The 22,979-nt window shown below is 33.4% G+C and overlaps 3 protein-coding genes across 6 annotated transcripts; all 3 read left to right on the top strand.

Moving 5' to 3' along the window:
• The first annotated feature begins 9,648 nt into the window (after positions 1–9,648).
• Positions 9,649–18,202, top strand: LOC132600378 (SNF1-related protein kinase regulatory subunit beta-3). Of its 4 annotated transcripts, XM_060313489.1 has the most exons (5): positions 9,649–9,776; positions 10,542–10,621; positions 14,687–14,760; positions 17,346–17,458; positions 17,539–18,202. In XM_060313489.1, exons 4-5 carry the CDS (start codon positions 17,426–17,428, stop codon positions 17,866–17,868), a joined length of 363 nt encoding a protein of 120 aa, XP_060169472.1. In that variant the 5' UTR covers positions 9,649–9,776; positions 10,542–10,621; positions 14,687–14,760; positions 17,346–17,425; the 3' UTR covers positions 17,869–18,202. The 4 variants fall into 4 exon arrangements, with proteins under 4 accessions (XP_060169472.1, XP_060169469.1, XP_060169471.1 ...); XM_060313486.1 differs by lacking the exon at positions 14,687–14,760 and having other exon boundaries at positions 9,650–9,776; XM_060313488.1 differs by lacking the exon at positions 14,687–14,760 and having other exon boundaries at positions 9,718–9,776; positions 10,556–10,621.
• Positions 18,203–19,566: 1,364 nt separating this feature from the next.
• Positions 19,567–20,366, top strand: LOC132599440 (auxin-responsive protein SAUR68-like). The gene has a single exon (XM_060312816.1). The coding sequence runs from the start codon at positions 19,724–19,726 to the stop codon at positions 20,255–20,257; it is 534 nt and encodes a 177-aa protein (XP_060168799.1). The 5' UTR covers positions 19,567–19,723; the 3' UTR covers positions 20,258–20,366.
• A 1,654-nt stretch (positions 20,367–22,020) lies between these two features.
• On the top strand, positions 22,021–22,711 carry LOC132599439 (auxin-responsive protein SAUR64-like). Its single transcript, XM_060312814.1, has one exon. It carries the CDS (start codon positions 22,105–22,107, stop codon positions 22,546–22,548), a length of 444 nt encoding a protein of 147 aa, XP_060168797.1. The 5' UTR covers positions 22,021–22,104; the 3' UTR covers positions 22,549–22,711.
• The last annotated feature ends 268 nt before the right edge of the window (positions 22,712–22,979 follow it).

The raw sequence follows: 22,979 nt of genomic DNA, 5'->3' as shown, positions 1-22,979 counted from the left end.
ATACAAAATCGGGTTGAGTAAAAATAGGCAATATTTTTGGAACAGATTCTTCTTTTTCTTTTTAAATGGTAAGTTAAATTAAATCAATCATATTTCACGCATTCCATAACAGCTTACGAATCTCTCTTAACTTTAATCACAATTAAAACTTTTTGAATTCAAAAACCACTAAAGATCTGAAAACTTCCAAATATAGAAAAATATACGAATACAATGAAATATGGTTGATTGTTTAAGAAATATAAAGTTGTAGTATGCGTATATACAACGAAATATATCAGAAACTATTTCATAAATTAGAAATACAAAATGGAGAAATACATTGGAATGCAACGAAATACAAAAATCGTGAAAACAAAGTGGAGTTAAAATAGGCTCTACACCAAAAAGAAGATAAATACATTTAAATACAGCGAAATAATACACTGAAATATACTGAAAAATTAGATATACTGTTTGTTGATACACAGAAATATACTGAAACATTTTATCAAACACTTGGTGGACATGAAACTCTACAACTCTAATCACTGGTGTTTCTACAACAACAACCTATTCTCTTGCTCCTAGATGATGCTACAATATCATATTGCTATAATCTATACTATTCTTCCTCACTCATAAGATAAACAACACTACATAGCAAACATAAAAAGGATTTTCCCCTTATTTTGGCCTAGCTTTTCTTGTTGCCACTGGTGTATTTTTTGTTTGGAGTCTCAATATCCGTCATTAAAATGGAGAGTTAGAGCTTGTTGAAGATACTCTAATAACGGCTAAAAAAATTTTAAAAAAAAATTCAATGAAAAGTGAAGGTAAAGACGATGAAATTTATGAACAATTGAAGAGAAATACAACAAATAACATAACGAAAAATTAGTTACTTGTAGAGATTGGGTAACTGATAAGGAAGAAGAAGAAATTGTGCTAATTATGCTTTAGAATAATGAGAGTAAAATACGGTTGTGAATTGAAAATGTGAGAGAAAAATATTTGAAAAAAAGAAGAGATTGTGGGTAACTGGGAGAGAGATACCTTATTTTTAGGGAAATACACTGCAATTACAAAAACAAGTTATAGATAGTAATTTGATAAATAATTAAGCTACCAAAAATAATTTAAAAAAAGGTAGCTATTACTAATAAATAAATTTTAGAGGTAGTTATGGGTTGTAAATTTTCCTAAATTTTATTGATAATACTATCTATAAAATAAGATATATTAAACCAAAAATATTGGGGGCTATATTTTTTTTTCTTACTTTGTGGGTTATATGTAATTGGATTAACTTATTCAATTGAGCTACAAATTATGAGCCCACTTTTTTTAAGTCCAAGATGTCATCTTATTCTAGAGGCTCAATTTTGTGTCAGGTGTCAAATGACGTGGCATGCTAAATTAAATAAAAGAGTTTATGGGATCATGTCACATGCCAAAATGACATAACATGACCAGTCAAATTAGAATGCCAATGAAAATGTGTTACGTGTACAAGTGACATGTTCGAGCCAATAAACTATGACCATGTCACTTCAAGTTGGTTGGTCGAAAAAGAGAGTTTGTCCTCAGCACAACTCTTCCCTCCGACTACTATATAGGGATTGTTATAATCCAAAAAATATACTAAACTTCGTAACAAGAAGCTAGAGACAGGTCGTGAATTTACTTCTGAAAAGAAAAACGTAAGAATTCAGGATCAAGTTTGCTCAAATACCCTTGAATTTACTTCTAAAAAGAAAATCATATGAATTATAGAGATTGTAATATTCACTATATTGAAATAAAGTACTAAACTTGTCATATTATTTTTCAATGTTACTTATGTTCTTGGCAAGGATTTTATTGTCTATACATATAACTAAGGATTGTTTGCGATGGAGGAAAGTCTTTTCTAGATTTTTTTTCTTCGACTTTTAATATTTGGATGGACAAAATATTTTGAAAGAAAAAATTTTTTTAAGAAAACAAGCTCATAAAAATCGAAAAAATAACTTTCTTATTGAAATAGGAAAAAACTTCCGTAAATAGTACTCATTCTAAGTTGATTGTCTCCCTCCTACCGCAAACACTCCGTCCCTGCCACCGCCACAGCCCCCACCCCCAACACTCCACCTCCCTCGCAGCACCCACCCCATCCCAACACCCTGGACACTTCAAAGTTTTTTTGGCTATTGGATACAAATATTGGGCTATGAGGAAAAGGTAGATGCAAGACGAAAAAGATTCTAGACCTCAATTCATTTTCACCTCGTTCTTTTTCCTTGTTTTAGGGTAATTTCACAAAAAAATAGTTGTGGTAGCTCTTCTTCTTTGTCTTTCATCCGGTTTTTTATTTTGAGGTCTAATTAATTTGGATTCACGTTAAAAAATTTCATTTTGCTTTAAAAGAAAACGCTTCCTAATAAAGGTTATTTCATTCTCAAAGATTAAATCCAAGATTAGTAATTAAGTATGGATATGTTGTATGTACTTAACATGTCTAAGTATCTCAAAAGTTGAGTCACCTAACGTATTCTACAAAAGATTAGGAAACAATTGTACTCCAAACCGATCCATTCCTTTTTTTCTTCTTCTTCTTCTTCTTCTTCTTTTTATTTTTTATTTTTTTTATAGAAATAAAAATGTACATTAATCAAATCCGCTAGTTAGATGTACAAAGCAAAAAGAAGCTTAGAGCCTGTTTGGATGGGCTTATGCCTATAAGCTGCAAACAGCTTATAAGCTAAAAAAAATAAGTTGGGATAGTCTAACTTATTTTTTTTGGCTTATAAGCTGTTTTCAGCTTATAAGCTGCTTTAGATAATCTAAGTCAAATGGGCCTAATTATTTTTTTGAGCTTATTTTAAGCACAAAATGACTTTAAGCTGGCCAGCCAAACACTCAAAAAAGCTGAAAACAGCTTATAAGCAACTTATATGCAACTTATAAGCCAATCCAAACGGGCTCTTAATTGACAACTCAAACGGGAAAAGCGTCAAATCAAGAACTTCACCAAATAGTGATAAAGAAAAGAAAACTTAGTTAACTTATGACATACAAGTATTACAGCAACCTGTTATATTTGTAATCTTTAACTAATGTTATTCTTTCTGGATTAGAACAAAGCAATAAAATCAAAAGGAAAGATTAAACAAAGCAAATAATTTCGACAGGAACCAGAAACATGGGAATATTTAAATTAGAATAAAGAATAAAGAAAGCGGATCAAATCTAAGGCAAGATATTTTTCAACAACTGGTCAGAATATTTTGATAAACAAATAAGTTGAACCACTCACTTAGTAAGCTGGTACTTTTATTTGTCTTTATCTCATAAATCTTTTGGACAGTCCCATAAAGATTATTGGATTCGAATCCTACTGTTCAGTAGTGTAAGAATGGAGAGTTCACCACTAATTAAGCTCCTATCCTATGTGATATCCACTCAGAAAGGTACTAATTAATTGGTAATCTATTTGAAGAATAATTAGAATCTTTGAACTTTTCCCTTAACAAGACTTGAAAATGGGTTGTAAATTCAAGAGATAAAATTATCACTTTTTTAGGGAATTTCACACCTCAATTATCACATATTTTTTTTTTCTACCTAAACTATCATCATTTATGTATTAAGACACACCTCAACTATCAGTTGTTCCCTTTTCCACTTGAACGATGGTGATAGATCAGGTAGGAAAAGAGAACAACCGGTAGTGTTTTAATACATAGAGATGATATATAGTTTGGATAGAAAAAAAAATAACTGATAGTTTGTGTGAAATTCTAAAAAAAATGATAATTCAAGTGTGTTTTTTATCATTAACTTTAACGTAAAAAATATATTTTTTGAAATATATGGCCAACCGCCTACTTAATTAAGAATAAAATAATGAAAAGGCATAGACACAAGATTGTGGTTTGATGGTATAACAACAGATAAAACCTGAATGCAATAGCTGGCTAGTTTGATTATGAAGTTAATATAGCTGGCTAGTTTGATTATGAAGTTAATATTTTATAATCTTTGAAGCTTTGAATTCGAGGTGACAGAGAACCTGAATGCACCATTTGCCTCTGTTACAAAAAAGCAAAGAAAAAAAAGGACAGCATCAAAATAAATTTTGGTATTCAATGTTAGATTAGGATAGATTCGGTAAAAATTTAATCACACGCGTATTTGCACTAAATTATACTACTAGCTAGTACTCTATTATAATTAAGTTAAAAAATAAGGTTAGATTTTTATTAATTAACTATTATTTATTAGCAAGCAAGTAAATTAAGATATTGCTATACATTCCTTGAGAGGTCGTTTGTGGGGTGTATTAGGTAAGAATAATGCTGCTACTAAATTTTAATATACTGTAATATTTAATTGTAAATTTAAGTCTGGTACAACTAATATCAATATTGCTTAGATCTTAACAATATCGGTACTGTTTAATATAATAAATCAAATATTCGATAAAAAATAGTGTCAGCATTATAAATCTCAAACATAACTAATCCAAACATTACTAAAATATACACCCTACCAAACGACTGTTGAATGAATGTAAACACGCGATATGGGTAAATTTTTACTTGATTCTCTATTATCAAAATTATCAGCTTTTAAGTCAAAAATAAAATAAAAAATCATCCCCCTGAAGTTAGATCCAGTTTCCGTACGATCTGATTCTGGACATAATCACATCCCCATCTTTTTAATTTAACTTTACTAGTTGCATTCCACTTTCCAATTACTGTATTTTTACTTGTCAGAAAAAGAAAAATAAGTTTATAAATTTGAAAATATTTTTTTCTTTTCCTGTACAATTATGTTCCTCAAATACGAAATAGACCTGTCATTATTATTTTAAAAATAGATCAAAACTTATATTTTAAAAGATACATAAAAGTAGTAGGGGTCATCTGATTTCATTAATAATGTAATGGTTAGCATACCCGATAATTATATCAAGCCAATGTATAGATGCATGATATGTGTTTTCATGTAGATATCTAGTACTTAATCATGGTTAATTTATAGCATGTAATATCACCTTATTAGATCACTTAACTACAATAAATTTACATAATATGATGTAAATACTTGGTGCACGTAAGTATTTAACAAATAAGTATCAATAACAAACGACAGGTAAACTGAAAATTTAAATTTCTTCAACGAAGCGATATCAGTGTTTCTTTTTTATATAGTCAGGCCTCTCTATAACTATCATCGATCCTGTAACAATCATATTTCTGTGTGATCAATCTTTCATGATATGTTATATTATATATGTGCTCTATAACAACATATCGCTATAGCATCCTAAAGATTTCGAAATTCAATTTTGACTATATTAAGGGAAAAATAAAAAGGGGGTCCATAATTTGTGAAATTTAATGTCCATCCCTCTAAATATGGTAGAAGAGGTTGTATTTTGGTCCCCAAGGGGTTGGCTGTAAGGGGAGCAAAAAAGTCATCATTTGGGTTGCATGGAATTAAGTATGTGAGGTCCAATAAAGGGGCTTGGCTAAAAGTGAAAGTGGGGACTATAAGGTACTAAAAGAATAAATACACCATTTTGTATTTTCATGATATGCTTCTTGAAAGTATGGAATTAGTAGGGTTACCTTCATGTGGGAAACACGTGAACTTGTTGGAAGAATTTAAAATTCTATATATGAGGACTAAAATCAAATTAAGCACTTGGATTACCCACCAACCCAACCCCTACTTGCTACGTATAGCAGTGTGGACACGGGGTTTTAGAAATAATTTTATTAATTTTTCGATTCAAATTTATATGACATAGTTTAATTATGCGATATTTCTTTCAATCTGGCTGTAAATTAAAGTGTTACATTTAAAACGCCCGTTAATGGCATCAACCCAATTCCTCGATGGCTCTGCTATCGATGAATCAATATATACTCCGAGCAACAATTCGGCCGGTATACACTTTACAAAGAAATGTGAGGTGAGTAATTATATATATTCAGCACTTATTTGTCAACATTGTTCCTAAGTCCAAATTTAGGTTATGTTTGGTAGGAAGGAAAATGTGTTTTCAAGAATTGTGTTCGGTATGTAACAAAAAATATTACTCCCTTCGGATAAAAGGGAGTGTCCATTTATCTATTTGCACACCACTTAACAACAACATACCCAATGAATCTCACAATGTGGGGTCTGGGGAGAGTAGAGTGTACGCAGACCTAAAGGGAGGCTGTTTTCGGAAGACCCTCGACTTGCACACCACTTAAGAAAATACTAATTCCAAGATAAAAATAAGAAATTTGACTAAATTGCCCCTAATTAAATTAGTATTGATATTTGATCACATAACACTTCATAGAGGCAAATTTGGAAAGATAAGGTTAATTCTTTCTTGATTTAATATGTGGACACTCTTTTTGACCTAAGAAAAAAAAATCTAAGTGGACACTTTTTTTAATACGAAGGGAGTATTATTAAAGAAAAAATTGTATGTAATCTAGACAAATACTATAGGAGGTGGGGGTGTGGGGTGGTGGGAATGGGGGCGAAGCTGAAGTGCGTTAGAGGGTGAAGAGAACACAATCAATATGAAATGTCATTTGTGGAACTTGTTTTCCCTACTTCTAATAGGAAAGTCATTTTCCTCATTTTTTAAGAACTTGTTTTCCTATAGAAGAAGGGGAACCTTGGCATAACTGGTAAAGTTGCGGCCATGTGACCATGAGGTCACTGGTTCAAGCTGTGGAAACAACCTCTTGCGGAAATGTAGGGTAAGGCTGCTTACAATAAATTGTTGTGATCCGGCCCTATCCCGAATCCTGCGCATAAGGGAAACTTAGTGCACCGGAGTGCTTTTTTTTTTTTCCTAGAGAAAATATTTTTCAAAATTTTTATCAATCGAACATTAAAAAAAAACTAGAAAAAATTTCCTAATATTTTCCTCCATGCATAACACACTCTTAATGACTACTATATATTGTTCACTCTCTCATCCCACAACGAAAGATGAAACGTACGCTCACACCAAGTCCACCCTCATTTTATATATAACTAGTACTAGTCAATATCTAATAACACATATACATGTCTTTCTTCCATAATGTAAACCAAGCATTCATCTTAGATTCAATTATATTCGAGAATCAAGCGTCGAAACATCTAGAAGGGTTGACTTATAGTTATTTAAGTACATATACCTCCCTCTCCTAACTGACCCTTTCTATAAATGGACAAATTGATTAGGCTGAATAATCCCTATGTATAGAAATATCAGTATTTGATTGATCTAAGTTTGTGGAACGTAACCCCATGTGGACATGGAATAAGAGTGACAGTTTCTACATTTTTTTTTCCAGTTTCTTTCCAATAAAAAACACACAAGTCCCAGTTAAAGAGTTGGTAGACAAAAATCGATGTGTGGATTACAGCGAAAATTACGTAAGATGGCTTGGACAAAGATAAAAATTAAGGAGTAAATGGTTATGCATAAACAAATTTATGATATAACTCTATTTATTATATACAGCGTAGGGTCAATGCCAAACCCTAGCACCACAAGTTAGTATAGACAGAGTGACAATTTCAGAATTATTCAACTGCGTGTATAATGTATATAACATACTTAACCAAAAAAAAAGGTATATAACATGTACTAGGTATGTAATTTTGTATGTAGATAGAATCAAAAGTAGTTTACATGTCATTAATCAGTCCATATATTTGAAGGATTAAATACTCAGCCTAATCCTCTTAAGTTAATTTTTGACAGGCCCCATTGATATTGAGTTATAATATTTTGTTTAGGAGGTGCCCGATTAGCATAGGTATTAGAATTATCAGAAGGGCTAGTATTAGAACCTAAGGAAGTATATATTAAATAGTTGATAGTCATATTTTTATAATGGTCAATTGTCGGTAGTCCTGTTTTTACAAAGCACTATACAATCAATTATTGATACAATAACTTTTTATATAAAGGAATATATATTCAATTGTTGACATAGTCCTTTTTTTATTTATTTTTTATTTTTTATAATGGTGATGATAGCTTGCCTGCGTATGTCTTGGCTATCTCATCTGATAAAATCACCTTACATTTTTTATCCTTATTAAGATTTGAAGTCTCTCTCTCTCTTTTTTTCTTCAAAAAATTCACTCACTGAATTAATCGATAGGTCATAATCTAGGTACCCTCCATATAGATATTATTGTTCTTGAAATGCTTTTTATTTCTGTTAAACCAGAACAGATGTGAAAGAGGCAAAAACGAATTAAAATAACCTTTTCCATGTGTATTTTAATTTTGTAATAAAGGGAGTATTTTTTTCGTGGAAGAAAGAAAAAAACGTTTTCTTCGTGCTTATGTATTTATGCTTTTTCTTTGCCTGTACTTGCCGACAATTCTTCTACATTTATTTTTTATTGAAAGTGTTTTTACACTCATGAATCCAATATTCTGAAATAATTTCTTATGTAATTTTGGCCCTTTTCCGTATGTGGTCAAGTATATATATAAAATACTTTTTGTTTAATATACATAAGAAATTATTTTATATATAGTATATACTAGTTAATATACATTAAAAATAATATTATATATAGTATATAATAGTGAAATATACGTAATATATAAGTACAAGAATATGGATACTTGTTCAATGAATTGTATAATATATATCATATAAACAGTAGTATACTATTTTATGGATTAAATTGCTAGCTGAGTATATTGAGATGTTTAGAAAATTAATTAATGTGTTTTGATATATATTTAATTTGGTTATCACTAATATAGGAAACTCCTTATTATTAGCCTTTTATTCATAGCAACATTTTTTTATTTATGGTATAAAATCATGCATATACCCTAAATATAGAGTATATATTGTAGATTATGTAATTTAGTTAATAGTTGTAGATTATGAAATATTTTACTTATTTACTTGTATTTATATAACTTTCCCGTTTTTAGTTTTGCCAACTTTTATGGGGCTATCTAGATTTTAGAGTAATTGGGTCGCATTTTAGAAGACAATCCAATAGCTTCTTGGCCCAATAACAGGTGAGATTGGATCCAATTATATAAGAGATCTTTAAACAAATAACCTTTTTTTGGATCCTAAACGGTAGGCCCTCCGACGGTCAATTTTCATAAATATTTGATTTTGGGACTATCATTTAAGTTATATCCGTAGTGTGTCACATTTATTTCATTCATGGTTTGACGAGTCCTTAATACTACTACTATATTTTACATTTTTTTGCGCGGATTGTCCTTCTTTTGGGTGGCCCTTAATTTTTGGCCCTCAAATTGGTGGTCTTTAATTTTTGTCCTTCGCCTAATACCTCTAGGTTCTGGGTTCGAACCCAGCTCAGTAAAAAAAAAAGAAAAGGAATTTCGCAAGGCAGAATTTTACCTTCAAAACGCTGTCTTCCGAATCCAAACCTCTGTCTTGTGATTTTTTTTTTTAATTTTTAACTGAGTGGAAGTTCGAACCCGAAACTAAGGGATTCTAATGAAAGACAAAAATTAAAGACCACCAATTTAATGGACAAAAATTAAAGACCATTCCAAATAAGGCCATTCCTGCGAATTGCCCACATTTTATAACTTGGGCCATCTGCTCTTGCTAAAGCCCATTTGTTTTACTTTTGCGTGTTCCTATTTTTCTCCTCTTTTAACACAAGTTTTATTTCTTGGATTAAATAAAAAGGAACATATTAGTATTAGACTTCATATTTTTTCCTCAAATACAATTATTATGATTTTGTAAAATTGATTCTTTAGATTCTAAGGCGGAATATTCTAGGTGAGATTCTTTTTTTCCCTTAAAACTCTTCTTTGATAAAGCTGTAATAAATAGTGTTTAGTTTTCTTTTTTTTGAGTTTCAAAACTCTTTTTTTCCTTTTTTTTTTGAGGTAAAAAATCTTTGCTTTTAGCTTCTGAGATTATTCTTTTACTCTATGTAAACTGAAATATTTAATTTTTATTTACTCCTTTTGTTATTTCTTTGTAGTTTTTGTTGAAAAAAAAAATCATTTTTACCTAATTCTTTTTGCTCTACTTTTGTGGATCAATTTGGGTTTTTTAAGTTTGGTATTAAAGTTTTAATTTTTATTGAGTTTCCAGTAATTTTTGTGCAGGTGGGTTTTTAGTTTGGTATTAAAGTTTTAATTTTTATATACTTCTTTTCCTATTTCTTTATAGTTTGTGTTGAAAAAAAAAACATTTTTACCATATTCTTGATTTTTTTTCTGCTCTACTTTTTGTGAATCAATTTGGGTTTTTAGTTTGGTATTAAAGTTTTAATTTTTATATACTTCTTTTGTTATTTCTTTGTAATTTGTGTTGAAAAAAAAGCATTTTTACCAAATTCTTGATCTTTTTTTTGCTTTGCCTGTTGTGGATTAATGTGGGTTTTTAATTTAGTATTAAAGTTTTAATTTTTATTGGGTTTCCAGTAATTTTTGTGCAAATGGGGTTTTAGTTTGGTATTAATTTTTATTAGGTTTCCAGTAATTTTTGTGGTTTTATAGTTTGGCATTAAAATTTTAATTTTTATTGGGTTTCCAGTAATTTTTTTGCAGATGATTTTTGTGGTCTGAAGGAAGCTATCATTGTATGATTGAATAGTTAGAACAAAGTTGAATCAGGTTAGTGTAGCTTGTGTAAGTTATATTAGTTCATGTTTTTTTTTTTTTTTGGTACTAATCAAAATTACATTTACAATCAATGCATGTTGATTGTGTAGATCTCCTCTGTGAATGATTGTGTTTGGTAGAGCTTTCTTGATGATTTATGTTATCTATGATGTTTTCTTTTTCTAGCTCTTTTAGGGTTTCCTTTCTTGTGTGGGGTGGGGGGTGGGGGGGGGGGGGAGGGTTTTAGAGGGGGAGCCAAGATTTTTAGTTTAGTTTATATGTGTTAAATAAAATTTTAACACAAATATAGGGGTTTGAGGCTAAGTTATTGTGTTCTGCCGAACCCGTAACCACAATGCTGCATTAACAACATGGTAAATCATGAGTTTTTTGGGTTATAATTTATTGACCTTCCTTTTTTTTATTTTTTACTTTAAAATAATAATAATTATAAATCATTCCATAGAGAACAAGAAACTCATTGCTAAAAGTCATTTGATTCTCTTCTGGAGACTTTTGATTTTTCCATTAACTCTACAACTTCTTTTTGGAGGGTGGCAAAGTAGTTGATTCTTATTTTAGAAAATAATCTTTGTTCAACACAAAGATTTTTAGAGGGGGAGCCAAGATTTTTAGTTTAGTTTATATGTGTTAAATAAAATTTTAACACAAATATAGGGGTTTGAGGCTAAGTTATTGTGTTCTGCCGAACCCGTAACCACAATGCTGCATTAACAACATGGTAAATCATGAGTTTTTTGGGTTATAATTTATTGACCTTCCTTTTTTTTATTTTTTACTTTAAAATAATAATAATTATAAATCATTCCATAGAGAACAAGAAACTCATTGCTAAAAGTCATTTGATTCTCTTCTGGAGACTTTTGATTTTTCCATTAACTCTACAACTTCTTTTTGGAGGGTGGCAAAGTAGTTGATTCTTATTTTAGAAAATAATCTTTGTTCAAGAACCCTATTAGTAATATTTCAAGTTGATAATGTGTAGTTGCCGGTAAGCTAGTTTTATCCACTTTTGGTGGGTTTCGTGATACTAGGGTTTTCCTGCACTTGGAAGAAGTAGGAAAAGGAATAAATAGTGATAATTTGATACTTCGTCAATCACCTGTTTGAAGAACTTTTAGGAATGATAAATGTGTCTCAATTTGCTCTTGGGCTAAAAAGTAATGTAATGGAATCTTGTAGGCACGTGGTGTTTTGTATGATAGATAAGTTATTAGCTCTTTACTCATGGAGAAGGAAAGAGCTTACGTAACATCTGCATTTGAGCATAGTTTCCATGCTTAAATATTCTCCCTAAACTACATGTCAACTAGGTTGATCAGACTCTTTGCAAATATGCTGCCACACCCATGTTGGATCCTCCAAAAAAGCACTATGTTTGGAGGATATAACATGCACCTGTCGACATTTTTGAAGAGTCGGAGCAACATAGCATGTCAAATTGTGGTTATATGCATCTAGTGAGTTGTGAATGTATACTTGCTTTGCATGATAGTGAAGGGTGCACTACTTATCAGGAAAGGGGAAAAAAAAAGTGCAATACTGGCACACTTGTTTCTTAATGTAGGTGGGTGCCTGCAAATTCTGTGTGAAACATACATGTGTGAGAAGGAAACTACTTTAGTGGTTGTTGCATGGGTGTTGGTGTTTTCCATATAATATCAAGATCATAAGATGCTTGGTAAATGTGGCTTTCATTGAAGCAATCAACTTATCTGCCAAGGAGATATGTTGCTCTCCGACTAGCTGTTTTTCTTGTCTGACCTTGAGTACGTGGTAGCTCAGTTATATTTCTAGAAAATTTCTGCCTTTTCATCGTTGATGAGCATACAAAACTCAAGATTTTTTCTTAACCAACTATACTAGGCCTGTTAGTGTCACGCGCATAATGTAAGTAATTCCGCTAATTAAGAACACTCATTCCTGAAATTGTCCAGTTTCTTGTCCTGCCGGTCATTTGTAGTTATACTACACTGACTGTTACTTCTATTTTTTTTCTATCTTAATAACTGCTCATAATTGAGTTTAAACCTCTGCATTATAATATGAACCAGTAATATCTACGGACTTAACATGCTGAAAGGGAGTTTTGAAAGCAACAGGTAATTGTTGTACCTCACTTCCTTTTCGATGTTTGCTTAAAAAGTGTGGATGCTTAAAGATGGAGACCAAAAGAAATAGGCTGAAAGGAGTTAAAATTTGCATCATAGATTACAAATTTTAGTCGGGGCAGGGGATTTGATGGTAACTAGTACGCACAGCTGTCATTAAGGTTAAAAGCATTTATGATAAACATATTTAGTCCTCGAGGAAAGCAGAAGTTTCTTTAATTAGATTGGTCATTTAGTTTAATTATATATGTCTCTGTGTGTTTGTGTGCACACATACAACCACCGCCTCTCGGTGAGAGCCATTATCAATTAACTTTCAGTAAGTCTTCCGTGTAACCACCTTGCTCCTGGAAGGGCATTAACAAAATGAAGAATTCTTGGAATAGTTAAGCTTTTTGTTTCATTGTAAATTAACTAGTTTTGAGATGGTGGTCAACCCACAACGCTCCTCCTTTACTGGGTTTGTGACTGGCAATTTGATAAGCTCACATGAATGGAGTTTAATATGGTCTAAGATGAGCTCCATTTTCCTGGGATTGAGGCATAGTTTTGTTGTTGTTAAGCTTTTGGTTTATAGGAATGAGTTGGAAGAGGGACGAGGGTGTTTAATTGAGTGGAAGAGCTAAACCAATAGCTAGGTGTTTCAACTTTATTAGGAAAAGCTTTTGTGTGGATAATTCTAACTATTTGACATCAATTATCAGAAATATTAGCTGAGTTTTAACTATGGAGTTGTGGTCTTATCTTTGGCAGCATTTTGAGATTGTTTCATCAATGCAATAACTACTGGTCAATCCAAGCTGGATTGCTTCACATATTTCTAGAATGATTTGAGAATATTTGGGATATTGTTGAAGTTTGAATTGCTGCCTATATGGGATTCTTTTATGGAACCGTTGAGACTGTGGTATGGAGTGCAAAAATTAATGAAAGTAGCGCGTAGAGTATGGAATAAGTATAGCTTGCGTACTTGCATACGAGCGTTCCATCTATTTATAAGTCTTGTTATTCCGGTAGCTTCTTGTTTAGAACTATATGTATTTAACCCTATTTAGCATCTCATTGTTTGTGCATGGTATAAGCCATTATGTGGTCATCGACCGATCATGAAGTCGAGATGGAATAGGTCATTGTTTCAACTTATTTTCATGCATTACTACTAGTATAGGGTAGAATAATTTTCTCCCCTAAGGTACAAAAAGTAGCCACCACATTGTGACATGCCATTCATCTAATTTAGCTCAAGACACAGAATTTTACTTGGACAAAAGTAGGATATGCATTCTAAGTTAAAATCTGGAAGATTTTGCGGGCTTCAGTTGCAACTTGGAAATTGGACCTTCTTAAGGTAAATTAAAGTTAGCAAAGTTGATGAATTAATATGGCTAATTAGTAATTTAGTATCTTCTGAACATGAAATTGGCATATAGAGACATAGTGTGCTTCACACAGATTTCTTGGACTTGTGAAGTTATCTGTGTAATTGTCGCAAAGAGGTTGACCTTTTCTCATTTGCTCAATTACTGTAAGCTACTGTAATAAGTTATATTCTCACATAAGTTCATCCTTTCCTTGTCATTATTTTATTTTTGAGAAGATTAGAGACCAGATAGAGTTAAATAAATTAGGTACTTGTGGTCATATCATAATTGGAACTTTCGGTAGACAGTTCACTATACATCGAATTGGGACCCTTTGTGGTATAACCGTTCATGGATTAGCCTTCATTTCTGTGAATTGTTTCACTCATCATTGCTTCAGTTTTGAAATTCCGTATATGTTATTACTAAATGCATGTTGAAAGGTTTATTATCAAACATGGACTATCCTTCCTTGTTGTGGAATGTTTCGTTCATCACGGTTTAGTTTAGGTTTTGGACCAACATATATATTGTTATTATTATTATTATTATTTTTTTTTTTTTTTTTTTTTAATTTTATAAAGGGTGGTCCTGAACCTTGCATGCACCTCGTCTATTCCATCGGTCACTTGCTACCCTCCACCCGCACAGACATCGGGTAACTCCACTTACCAAGGCTTAGCACCATATATTATTATTATTCAATGGATGCTGGAAGTTTCTTTTATGGTTCTCTTCAGTCGGCAATCTCTTAATTGTTTGGTTGTAGAGGAACTTTCATATTAGGATTAGATAATGTTGCTTTGAGATAGCATGAATCAGTTTCAAGGGTCATGTTGATGTTACACCTTATCTTAAGACATTGCAGTGGAAAATGCCTACTCAGGGTGGGGACCCTGGGAATCTTTTCTTTGGAACTTGGAAGGGGAAAAGTTCCCAGTGTCTCTACTTGATATAATCTCACTTGATTATGTTGTTTTAACTTCCAGATTATGTTAATAGCTATTGCAGCTTGGGCACCCAAAGGTATGGCTTAGTGGTCAATGAAAGGGTTGAGAACCATGAGGTCTCAGGTTCAAATCCTAGTAGAGACAAAAAAACTAGGTGATTTCTTTCCACCTGTCCTTAGCCTTGGTGGACAGAGTTAGCTGGTACTTTTTGCTGGTGGGAGGTGGCAGGTATCCCGTGGAATTAGTGGAGGTGCGCGCAAGCTGGCCCCGACACTAAGGACAAATGGGAAGAAATCACCTAGTGTTGTTGTCTCTGATGGGATTTGAACCTGAGACCTGATGGTTCTCAACCCCTTCATTGACCACTAGGCCACATCCTAGGATGACACCACGGTTATCAAAATAAAAAAATAGCTATTGCAACTTGAGGCGATGAAGTTTCCCCTTTTAATGGTCGGGGATTCAAAATTCTCAAGTTTTAAGCTCTAAATTTCTTATTTATGTTTCCAATATTCTGGATAGTTTGAGAATCCCAATGAAATCAATAACAAGAGAAAAACTCAATCTGGCTTGAATATGCTAATTAGTGCTCAATAACAGCATCTAGCGTTCTTTTACAATCATCTTGTTTTCCCACTATACCGGCTGATAATACTATTCACCCTCAATGACAAATATCTGCCCCTATATCAACCTAACTGAGGCCCTTCCTTGCTTGTGAAAGCAATGGAGGTGGTAATGGGATAATGGTGGTCTCTTATTCAATCATATTTTCTGATGCCTAGTGAGGGACACATAATGCTTAGATTGTAGCGAGGTGCATAATTTTTCCTGCTTTCTTTTTTTCTTTGTTTTTTAAACTGTTACTGCTAATATTTTGGGACTGGCAGAGAGGATTTCTTTAAGTGGACTGTAGTTTGCAAGTGGGCCCTACATTTTTCACACGGATTTCTTTCCTTTTTCTACTTCTAAAAATGGAGAATGCTATTGAAGCTCATGCAAATTCCATTTGTAGATTTTTATTTTTTTTTTTAAAAATTCAGATAAATCTAAGTTAAATCTGTTCTGTTCTTTCTTTTCCACCTACCCCCCCCCCCCCCCCCCCCCCCAAACCAAAGAAAAAGAAAAAGGGAAGAAAAGGAAACTTTTTTTTTTTCTCTCTTTTGTGCTAAGGAGAGAAGGTGAGGTGATTCCAAAACCTTCGGGTTTACGTTTGAACTGTTTAAACAAGATATAGTGTAGCTAAAACACCTAAGGGTGTGACCTAGTGGTCAATGAAGTGGGTTGAGAACCATGAGAACTCAGGTTCAAATTCTAGTGGAGGCAAAAAAACATATGTATAAGTCTTGGTGAAGAGAGGTATTAGGTGCTGGTGGGAGGTAGCAGGTATCTCGTGGAATTAGTCGAGGGGCGCACAAGCTGGGGTAGGGGATGGGGGTTAGTTTGTTGCCTATGTTTGGTAGAGTTCTTTGTGATGGCAGAGTTAGAAGCTATCCAATTGATGATACTCTGATTTTTGGATAGGTTGAGGTACCTAGTTGGGAAGAATTGAGTTTGATTATGTTGGAAGGGAAGTTTCCCATATTGGAGTTTAAGGTAGGAGAGTGTGAGTCCGGTGCAGCAACTTTGGTGGATAAGCACATGTCAGCTTGAAGGTTCTAGTGTCAACAAAAGGGGGTTAGTGTGCGCCATTATTTCTTATTTTCAGTGAAACTAATAGAAAGATTTATCTTGTGTAGTGTCCTGTGAAACTCTTTTTTTCTCTTTCTCAAATGTAACTATGTAAGTTCATAATTGCATCGTATGTTGCTCATTTTTACTTGACTTGTTCTTGGAGAAAGCTCGTAGATCTTGCGTGAAGGTTTGAGCCCAGGCGACTGACTACCTTCTTCGGATTCTACATATAGGATTAGGATCTTGTTATAAATATTTATGAGAAGCTTCTATAGTAGAAAAGAAATGCTAGAAACCCTGAATTTGGTCATCTTAAATTAAAAACGATCATTGAACTAGGCCATTGTCTTCCATGGCAGGTGCCATGTATAACCTGGACTGTCTTTGTTCATTTGAATAGCGTAATTCTTCTTTTTCTTGGTTTCCATTTATGACATATTTTTAAGTATCCGTTCAATGTTTTATCTGATTTGCATATATCATTATTTTGCATTTGGTGATCTTATTGTATTTAGCCTCGAGAATATGCCTCCTGCTTTAACGAGTGAATGACACCTAAATGGCTACTAATTAATGCTCTGAATCATGTGCATTAAAGAATTCCGTCTCTCTATTTCAGGTTCTCTTGTCAAGGAGGCTTCCTGTGCTCACAGCTTTTACCATCTTAGCAAGTTTGTGCTACTTGTCATTGAAGCAAACATGAATCAACAACATCAATATGGTGAAGATCAAGTATGTTGTACATTTCACGTTAGCGGCTCTCCTTTTTTTTTTTTCCTTAAACTTTGCCGTAATCTAAGTTATGCACGCAGGATGAAGCCACTGTGGTAGGTTTCGAAGTACCAAGATCACCCGATACAAGTTACAACAATGCACATCCTGGAAACGAAGATGAAGAACGAGAACCACCAATGCTTCCAACACATTTGCACCATACTGTATTAAACCACCGTGTGACTAGAGATCAACCTGCAGATCTTCCATCGCCACAAAATGTGGTTCTAAACCATCTCTATATCGAGAACAGGGAAGCCCCAAGATCTGTTTTGTCCCTCGGTGTAACCCATCGCTTTCGCTCAAAGTATGTTACGGTAGTGCTTTACAAACCAGTTCAAAGGAGAGGAAGTAGCAGCAACACTTGAAACACAAAGATGGAAACAATAGATAAGAGGTAAATACAGAGCAATTGAGCAGTGAAGAACATAGTAGGAACATTAGGATCGTGATCGTCCTTGGACTTGGATATCGAAATCAGATTGTGGTTGGTTTCGAAAAATTTACTTTGTAGTATGGAAAAAAAGTTTTCATGTGTTTTCTGTTAGTTGGGTTTAGCAGAGTCTTATGGTTGTGCATTGGATTGTTGCATATCCACTAAAATAGTGGATAACCTGTTTAGTATTCTATGGCTTAAATTTGGCAACCTCATATTCAACATGTATGATGCCCTTTACAATTATATACTCTTTCATTCGATGATGGAGCTGGGAATTCTAACAAGGTACAACAACATACCCAGTGTAATCCCACAAGTGGGGCCTGGGAGGGTGGTTTGTACGCAGTCTGACCCCTACCTTGTGAAGGTAGAGAAGTTTCCGATAGAGCCTCGACTCAAGTAAAGGATATCAAATCAGGTATGAAAATGAAATAATATGATAACCGAAGCAAAGAAAATAATAGGATATAATAAAATCAAAGAATAGGATAGTAGGAGAGTAATAACAATAATACGACAATTAGACAATGCTCTACTACCTATTATCCTTTCTATCTTGAAATAATTTTGAGCAAACTTTTTTGTTAAACAAGAAGTTTTGCCTATCGAGGAGATTCAAAAATTTATATATATAGAAAAAGAATTCTTTAAAGGAGAGTGAATTAGATAATTGAAAAGTTTGAAGGAAACTGATACTACTTTGTCTTGGATGATGAAAAGGCTCGTAAAGAGGTTTGTTTATACTTTATGCTTTAGAAGTCTTAGATAGATTGGCTTTGAGTTGCAGTTGAAGCTTTTGCAACTATTCACCAAAGGCAAAGAAACATGTGATGATGCCTGCTTTGTGGATGAAGCTATTTTTAACATGATAGCACAACCAGAAATTGTACTTGCAACCGAAAACTGGAGGAGCCATGACTTTAGACAAAGTTTTATTCTTTTAATCAATTTACTGGAAGAAATGAAAATGGCTGCATCCCTTTGACAGAAACTATTTTCTTCCTCCCATTTTTGGTCTCAAATCTGATTAATTAAAAATGGCCACAATTCTTGAACAAAGGCTGGCTCAAGAATGATACAGGGTTCACGAATTTCTTTTTCTGCTTCTTCCCAATATGAACAGCAAAATGTCCCCTTGCAACATATCCTGATGTTGAGGACTTCTGGAGAACTCACTTAGTATTAGCATTACAAGATATGTGGATAGCCATGATTCTATACACTACTTTTATCTGTCAAGTAGAGTGACGAAAGAAGAATTTTTTTCGATAAATTGGATGTGTTTATATAGTGAATAGTAAGTCGGAAGACATCCTGATATTTACTGGTGAATGATTAGAAAAGCATTTATAAGCCATACTAGAACAACAACAATAGCACATGGAATTGCTTTTATACCGACTGACAAGCATTTGGTGATTTTACTTATCAAGCCAAATATTTTGAGAGACTCAAGGCCCTACCTTTTCACATAACCTTAGGTATTAGCTCTTCCTAATTTCTTTTCCAAAAGAGTTGAATTTTGACCAATCAATGAGGTTGAGCATTCTTCTATCTTAACTAATGGCAACGTTGAGGGTCTCATCTATTTAAAAATGTCTTGTTTCTACCAAAAATAAGATAGGAAGAAACCTATCATCTTCCATAACTTCAAACTATAGGTTCATCCACAAATTTAAGGCCCCATATCAAGATGACCAACAGGCAGCAACACATGGCTTTGCCTTCAGTAGTTAGTGGCAAATATTTAAGCTCCAACCTCTTGTATAAATTATCCCCTTTCCATGAGCCATTTCATCATCAACCATAAGCATTTACTACTCAGATTTCAAAGGTCTCTTACTTTATTGTTGTTTCCAATCTTCAAGAGAAAAACAATGCTAAGTGCTAAGAAGCTCATCAAGATGGCTAGGAAATGGCAGAAGTTCGTAGCCATGCAGAGGAAGAGGATTTCACTTTCAAGAAATGGAAATGATGCAGTCAGTTGTAGTACATCTTCATCATTTGTAGCCGGAAAAGGCAAGTTTGTAGTGTATACAACTGATCAAAGGCGCTTTATGATTCCATTGGCTTATCTGGAAAATGAGCTCATTTTGCAACTTTTAAACATGTCGGAAGAAGAGTTTGGTCTGCCAAGTGGCGGCCCTATTACATTGCCATGTAATTCAGCTTTCATGGACTATATTGTTTCACTAATCAAGAAAGGTGCAACTGCTGAAGATCTTCACAGAGCATTGTTTCTCTTAATTAGTTCAAGTTGCTCTTCAACTTCTTCTTTGCACCAAGAATGGAGAAATCAGCAACTCCTTGTTTGTTGAGTCATGTTCATTATATTTAGTAAATGGTAGCTCAAACGTAGGTAGTTGAAACTGTGTATACAAATGGAATCGAGATTTATATGAAATTTAACCAGATTGAAATCTTTCATTTCTCAATTGGTGATTGAAAACTTCTAGCATTCTCATCTTGGGCTGGCACTATATACAGGGAAAAAAAACTTGTTTTTATCCGAGTAGTCAACTTCGTCGATCAAAACTTACAGATATACAAATCATGCCCAGAAAAGTCATATTGACATGAAATTCAACTCTGAAAAGTTCAAATAAAATCATAAAAAGTAGTATTCCCCTTTGACTACTGTTAATGTCATATTTGATGAATCTAGATTGGACTACTGGTGACACAGCCAAAAATATATCAAGATATTGTGCAATTCTAGTAAGCTCATAACTATGTCTGGACCCGTTGTCAGAGAAACCACCTGGCAGAAACAAGTGGTCTTAGTGAGTTAGACTCTGTAATGAAATCAAGTATAATAGCTTGGAATGGCAACCTTCTGTAGACTCACAAGACCATAGTTATATATATATGCATAGATGGAAATGAATACAGAAAGCCTCAATTTCAAATAAATTATGAACCACCTGTACTAAGATGGGTTCTAAGTTACTAAACATTTGTCCATTTGGGTACTTTTGTGAAATGAGCATTTAACTACAGTAACTAGTTTGAAGGAGGGGAAATTGACAAATCTTGAGAAAATCTAGTTTATGTCCTGGAAGCATGACTGTTGCCAAGTTATTAAAATACTAGCGTATATTTTTTTCCACGAACAATGAAATCTTGAAAATATATGAATCATCGTTCATTAGCCATTTACATTTCTTCTAGTTGGAAACTTATTCTGGTATTTCAGCACACAAACAGGAGAAAAGAGACTAAACGTGACCACCATACTGTTACTAATTTATACATATATTTACAGCATTACTTTTAATTGTGTAGAAGTAAACAAGACTGACTCGTGAAATAGAAATTTTGAACAAACACTAACATAGATTTTTCTGTCTCATTTTGGCATCCGACGCTGGAATTGCATGCATTCTCAGGAGTCAGTTAGCCTGAATTTCAATGGACTCGGATAGGCATTATCCTATAGGGTTCTTTTTTCATTTTCAGGCTAGAAATGCTGTATTATTAGACTCTTTAAGGATAGTGAAACACAACTCTTTCTATTTCTGTGCTGACATTTGAGTTGTCTCCCTTCTTCTCTCAATCGAAATACTAGACCTAGATAACTCGTGGGCCCCTCTCTTCTGCCTCTATCAGGGGGCGAGAAGAGGTAAAGAGATTTTAGTTTATGTGGAGACTTGTACTTTTGTAGACATCTTTGATAGGAGTATATTATATTAGGTGAAAGATAAGTCATAAAGCACATTGATGTTCAATAGCGAAGGGTAGACAATACCATATGAAGTATAACATGGTATTGTCCTTTAAATTTTTGACAAGAATTTAAACTGTTAGGCCATATTTGTGGAAGACCAGGAGGTCCTGTAGTTTTCCAGTCCTACTTACCATTATTAATATGTTTGTTCTGTTGTTGAACAAAGTGAAGAAAGGAAGAAACTTATCATCTTCCATATATTCAAACTTAGCTTCATCCACAAATTTAAGGCCCCGTACAAACATGACCAACAGACATCAGCACATGGCTTTGCCTAATTGGCTAGTGGCAAAAATTTCAACTCCAACTCAAAGCCTTCTCCAACCTCTTGTATAAATAATCCCCCTTCCATAAGCTTTTTCATCATCAACCACAAGCATTATCTATTCAGCTATCAAACATCTCTTTCTTGTTTCCAAACTTCAAGAGAAAAAAACAATGCTAAGTGCTAAGAAGCTCATCAAGATGGCTAGGAAATGGCAGAAGTTTGCAGCCATGCAGAGGAAGAGGATTTCACTTCCAAGAAATGGAAATGATGCAGACAGTTGGAGTACGTCGTCATCATTCATAGCCGGAAAAGGAAAGTTTGTAGTTTATACAACTGATCAAAAGCGCTTTGTAATTCCATTGGCTTGTCTGGAAAATGAGCTCATTTTGCAACTCTTAAACCTGTCTGAAGAAGTGTTTGGTCTGCCAAGTGGCGGTCCTATTGCATTACCGTGTGATTCGGCTTTCATGGACTATGTTGTTTCACTAATCAAGAAAGGTACAGCTGTCGGAGATCTTCACAAAGCATTGCTCCTCTCAATTACTAATTCAAGTTGCTCTTCAACTTCTTCTTTGCACCAAGAATGGGGGAACCAACAACTCCTTGTTTATTAGTCATGATCATTATCCTTAGTGTATGATAGCTCAGAATAGATTGTATAGCATATGAAAAGTACGCAATTAAAGATGTTTATTTCTGATGGAATAGAGATATATCTGAAATTTCACCCGATGCAAATCTTTCAATTTACAATTTAGAGATTCAGAACTTCTAGCATTCTGGGATGGCATTTGGGACCTTTTTTTATGCCAGTAGTCAACTTAGTTGATCAAAACCAACAGATATATGAATCATGCAAATACAAGTCTTGATGTCATGAAAATTAACTCTAACGAGTTCAAAATGAAGTGAAATCATAACAGGTATTCCTCTTTACAGGATATAGTTGTTTTTGTCCGAGTAGTCAACTTTACTTACAGATATATAAATCATGTCAGAAAAGTCTTAATGACATGAAAATCAACTCTGAAGAGTTCATATGAAA

Source organism: Lycium barbarum, chromosome 6, assembly GCF_019175385.1.
Source record: "Lycium barbarum isolate Lr01 chromosome 6, ASM1917538v2, whole genome shotgun sequence".
Taxonomy (NCBI): Eukaryota; Viridiplantae; Streptophyta; class Magnoliopsida; order Solanales; family Solanaceae; genus Lycium; species Lycium barbarum.
This window is presented reverse-complemented; position numbering and strand designations above follow the sequence as displayed.

Coding starts and splice junctions, on each gene's coding strand:
- LOC132600378 (XM_060313489.1), top strand. CDS start 17,426: ATGAATCAACAACATCAATATGGTGAAGATCAA. Junction 17,459..17,538: donor ATCAATATGGTGAAGATCAA/GTATGTTGTACA, acceptor TTATGCACGCAG/GATGAAGCCACTGTGGTAGG.
- LOC132599440 (XM_060312816.1), top strand. CDS start 19,724: ATGAGCCATTTCATCATCAACCATAAGCATTTACTACTCAGATTTCAA.
- LOC132599439 (XM_060312814.1), top strand. CDS start 22,105: ATGCTAAGTGCTAAGAAGCTCATCAAGATGGCTAGGAAATGGCAGAAG.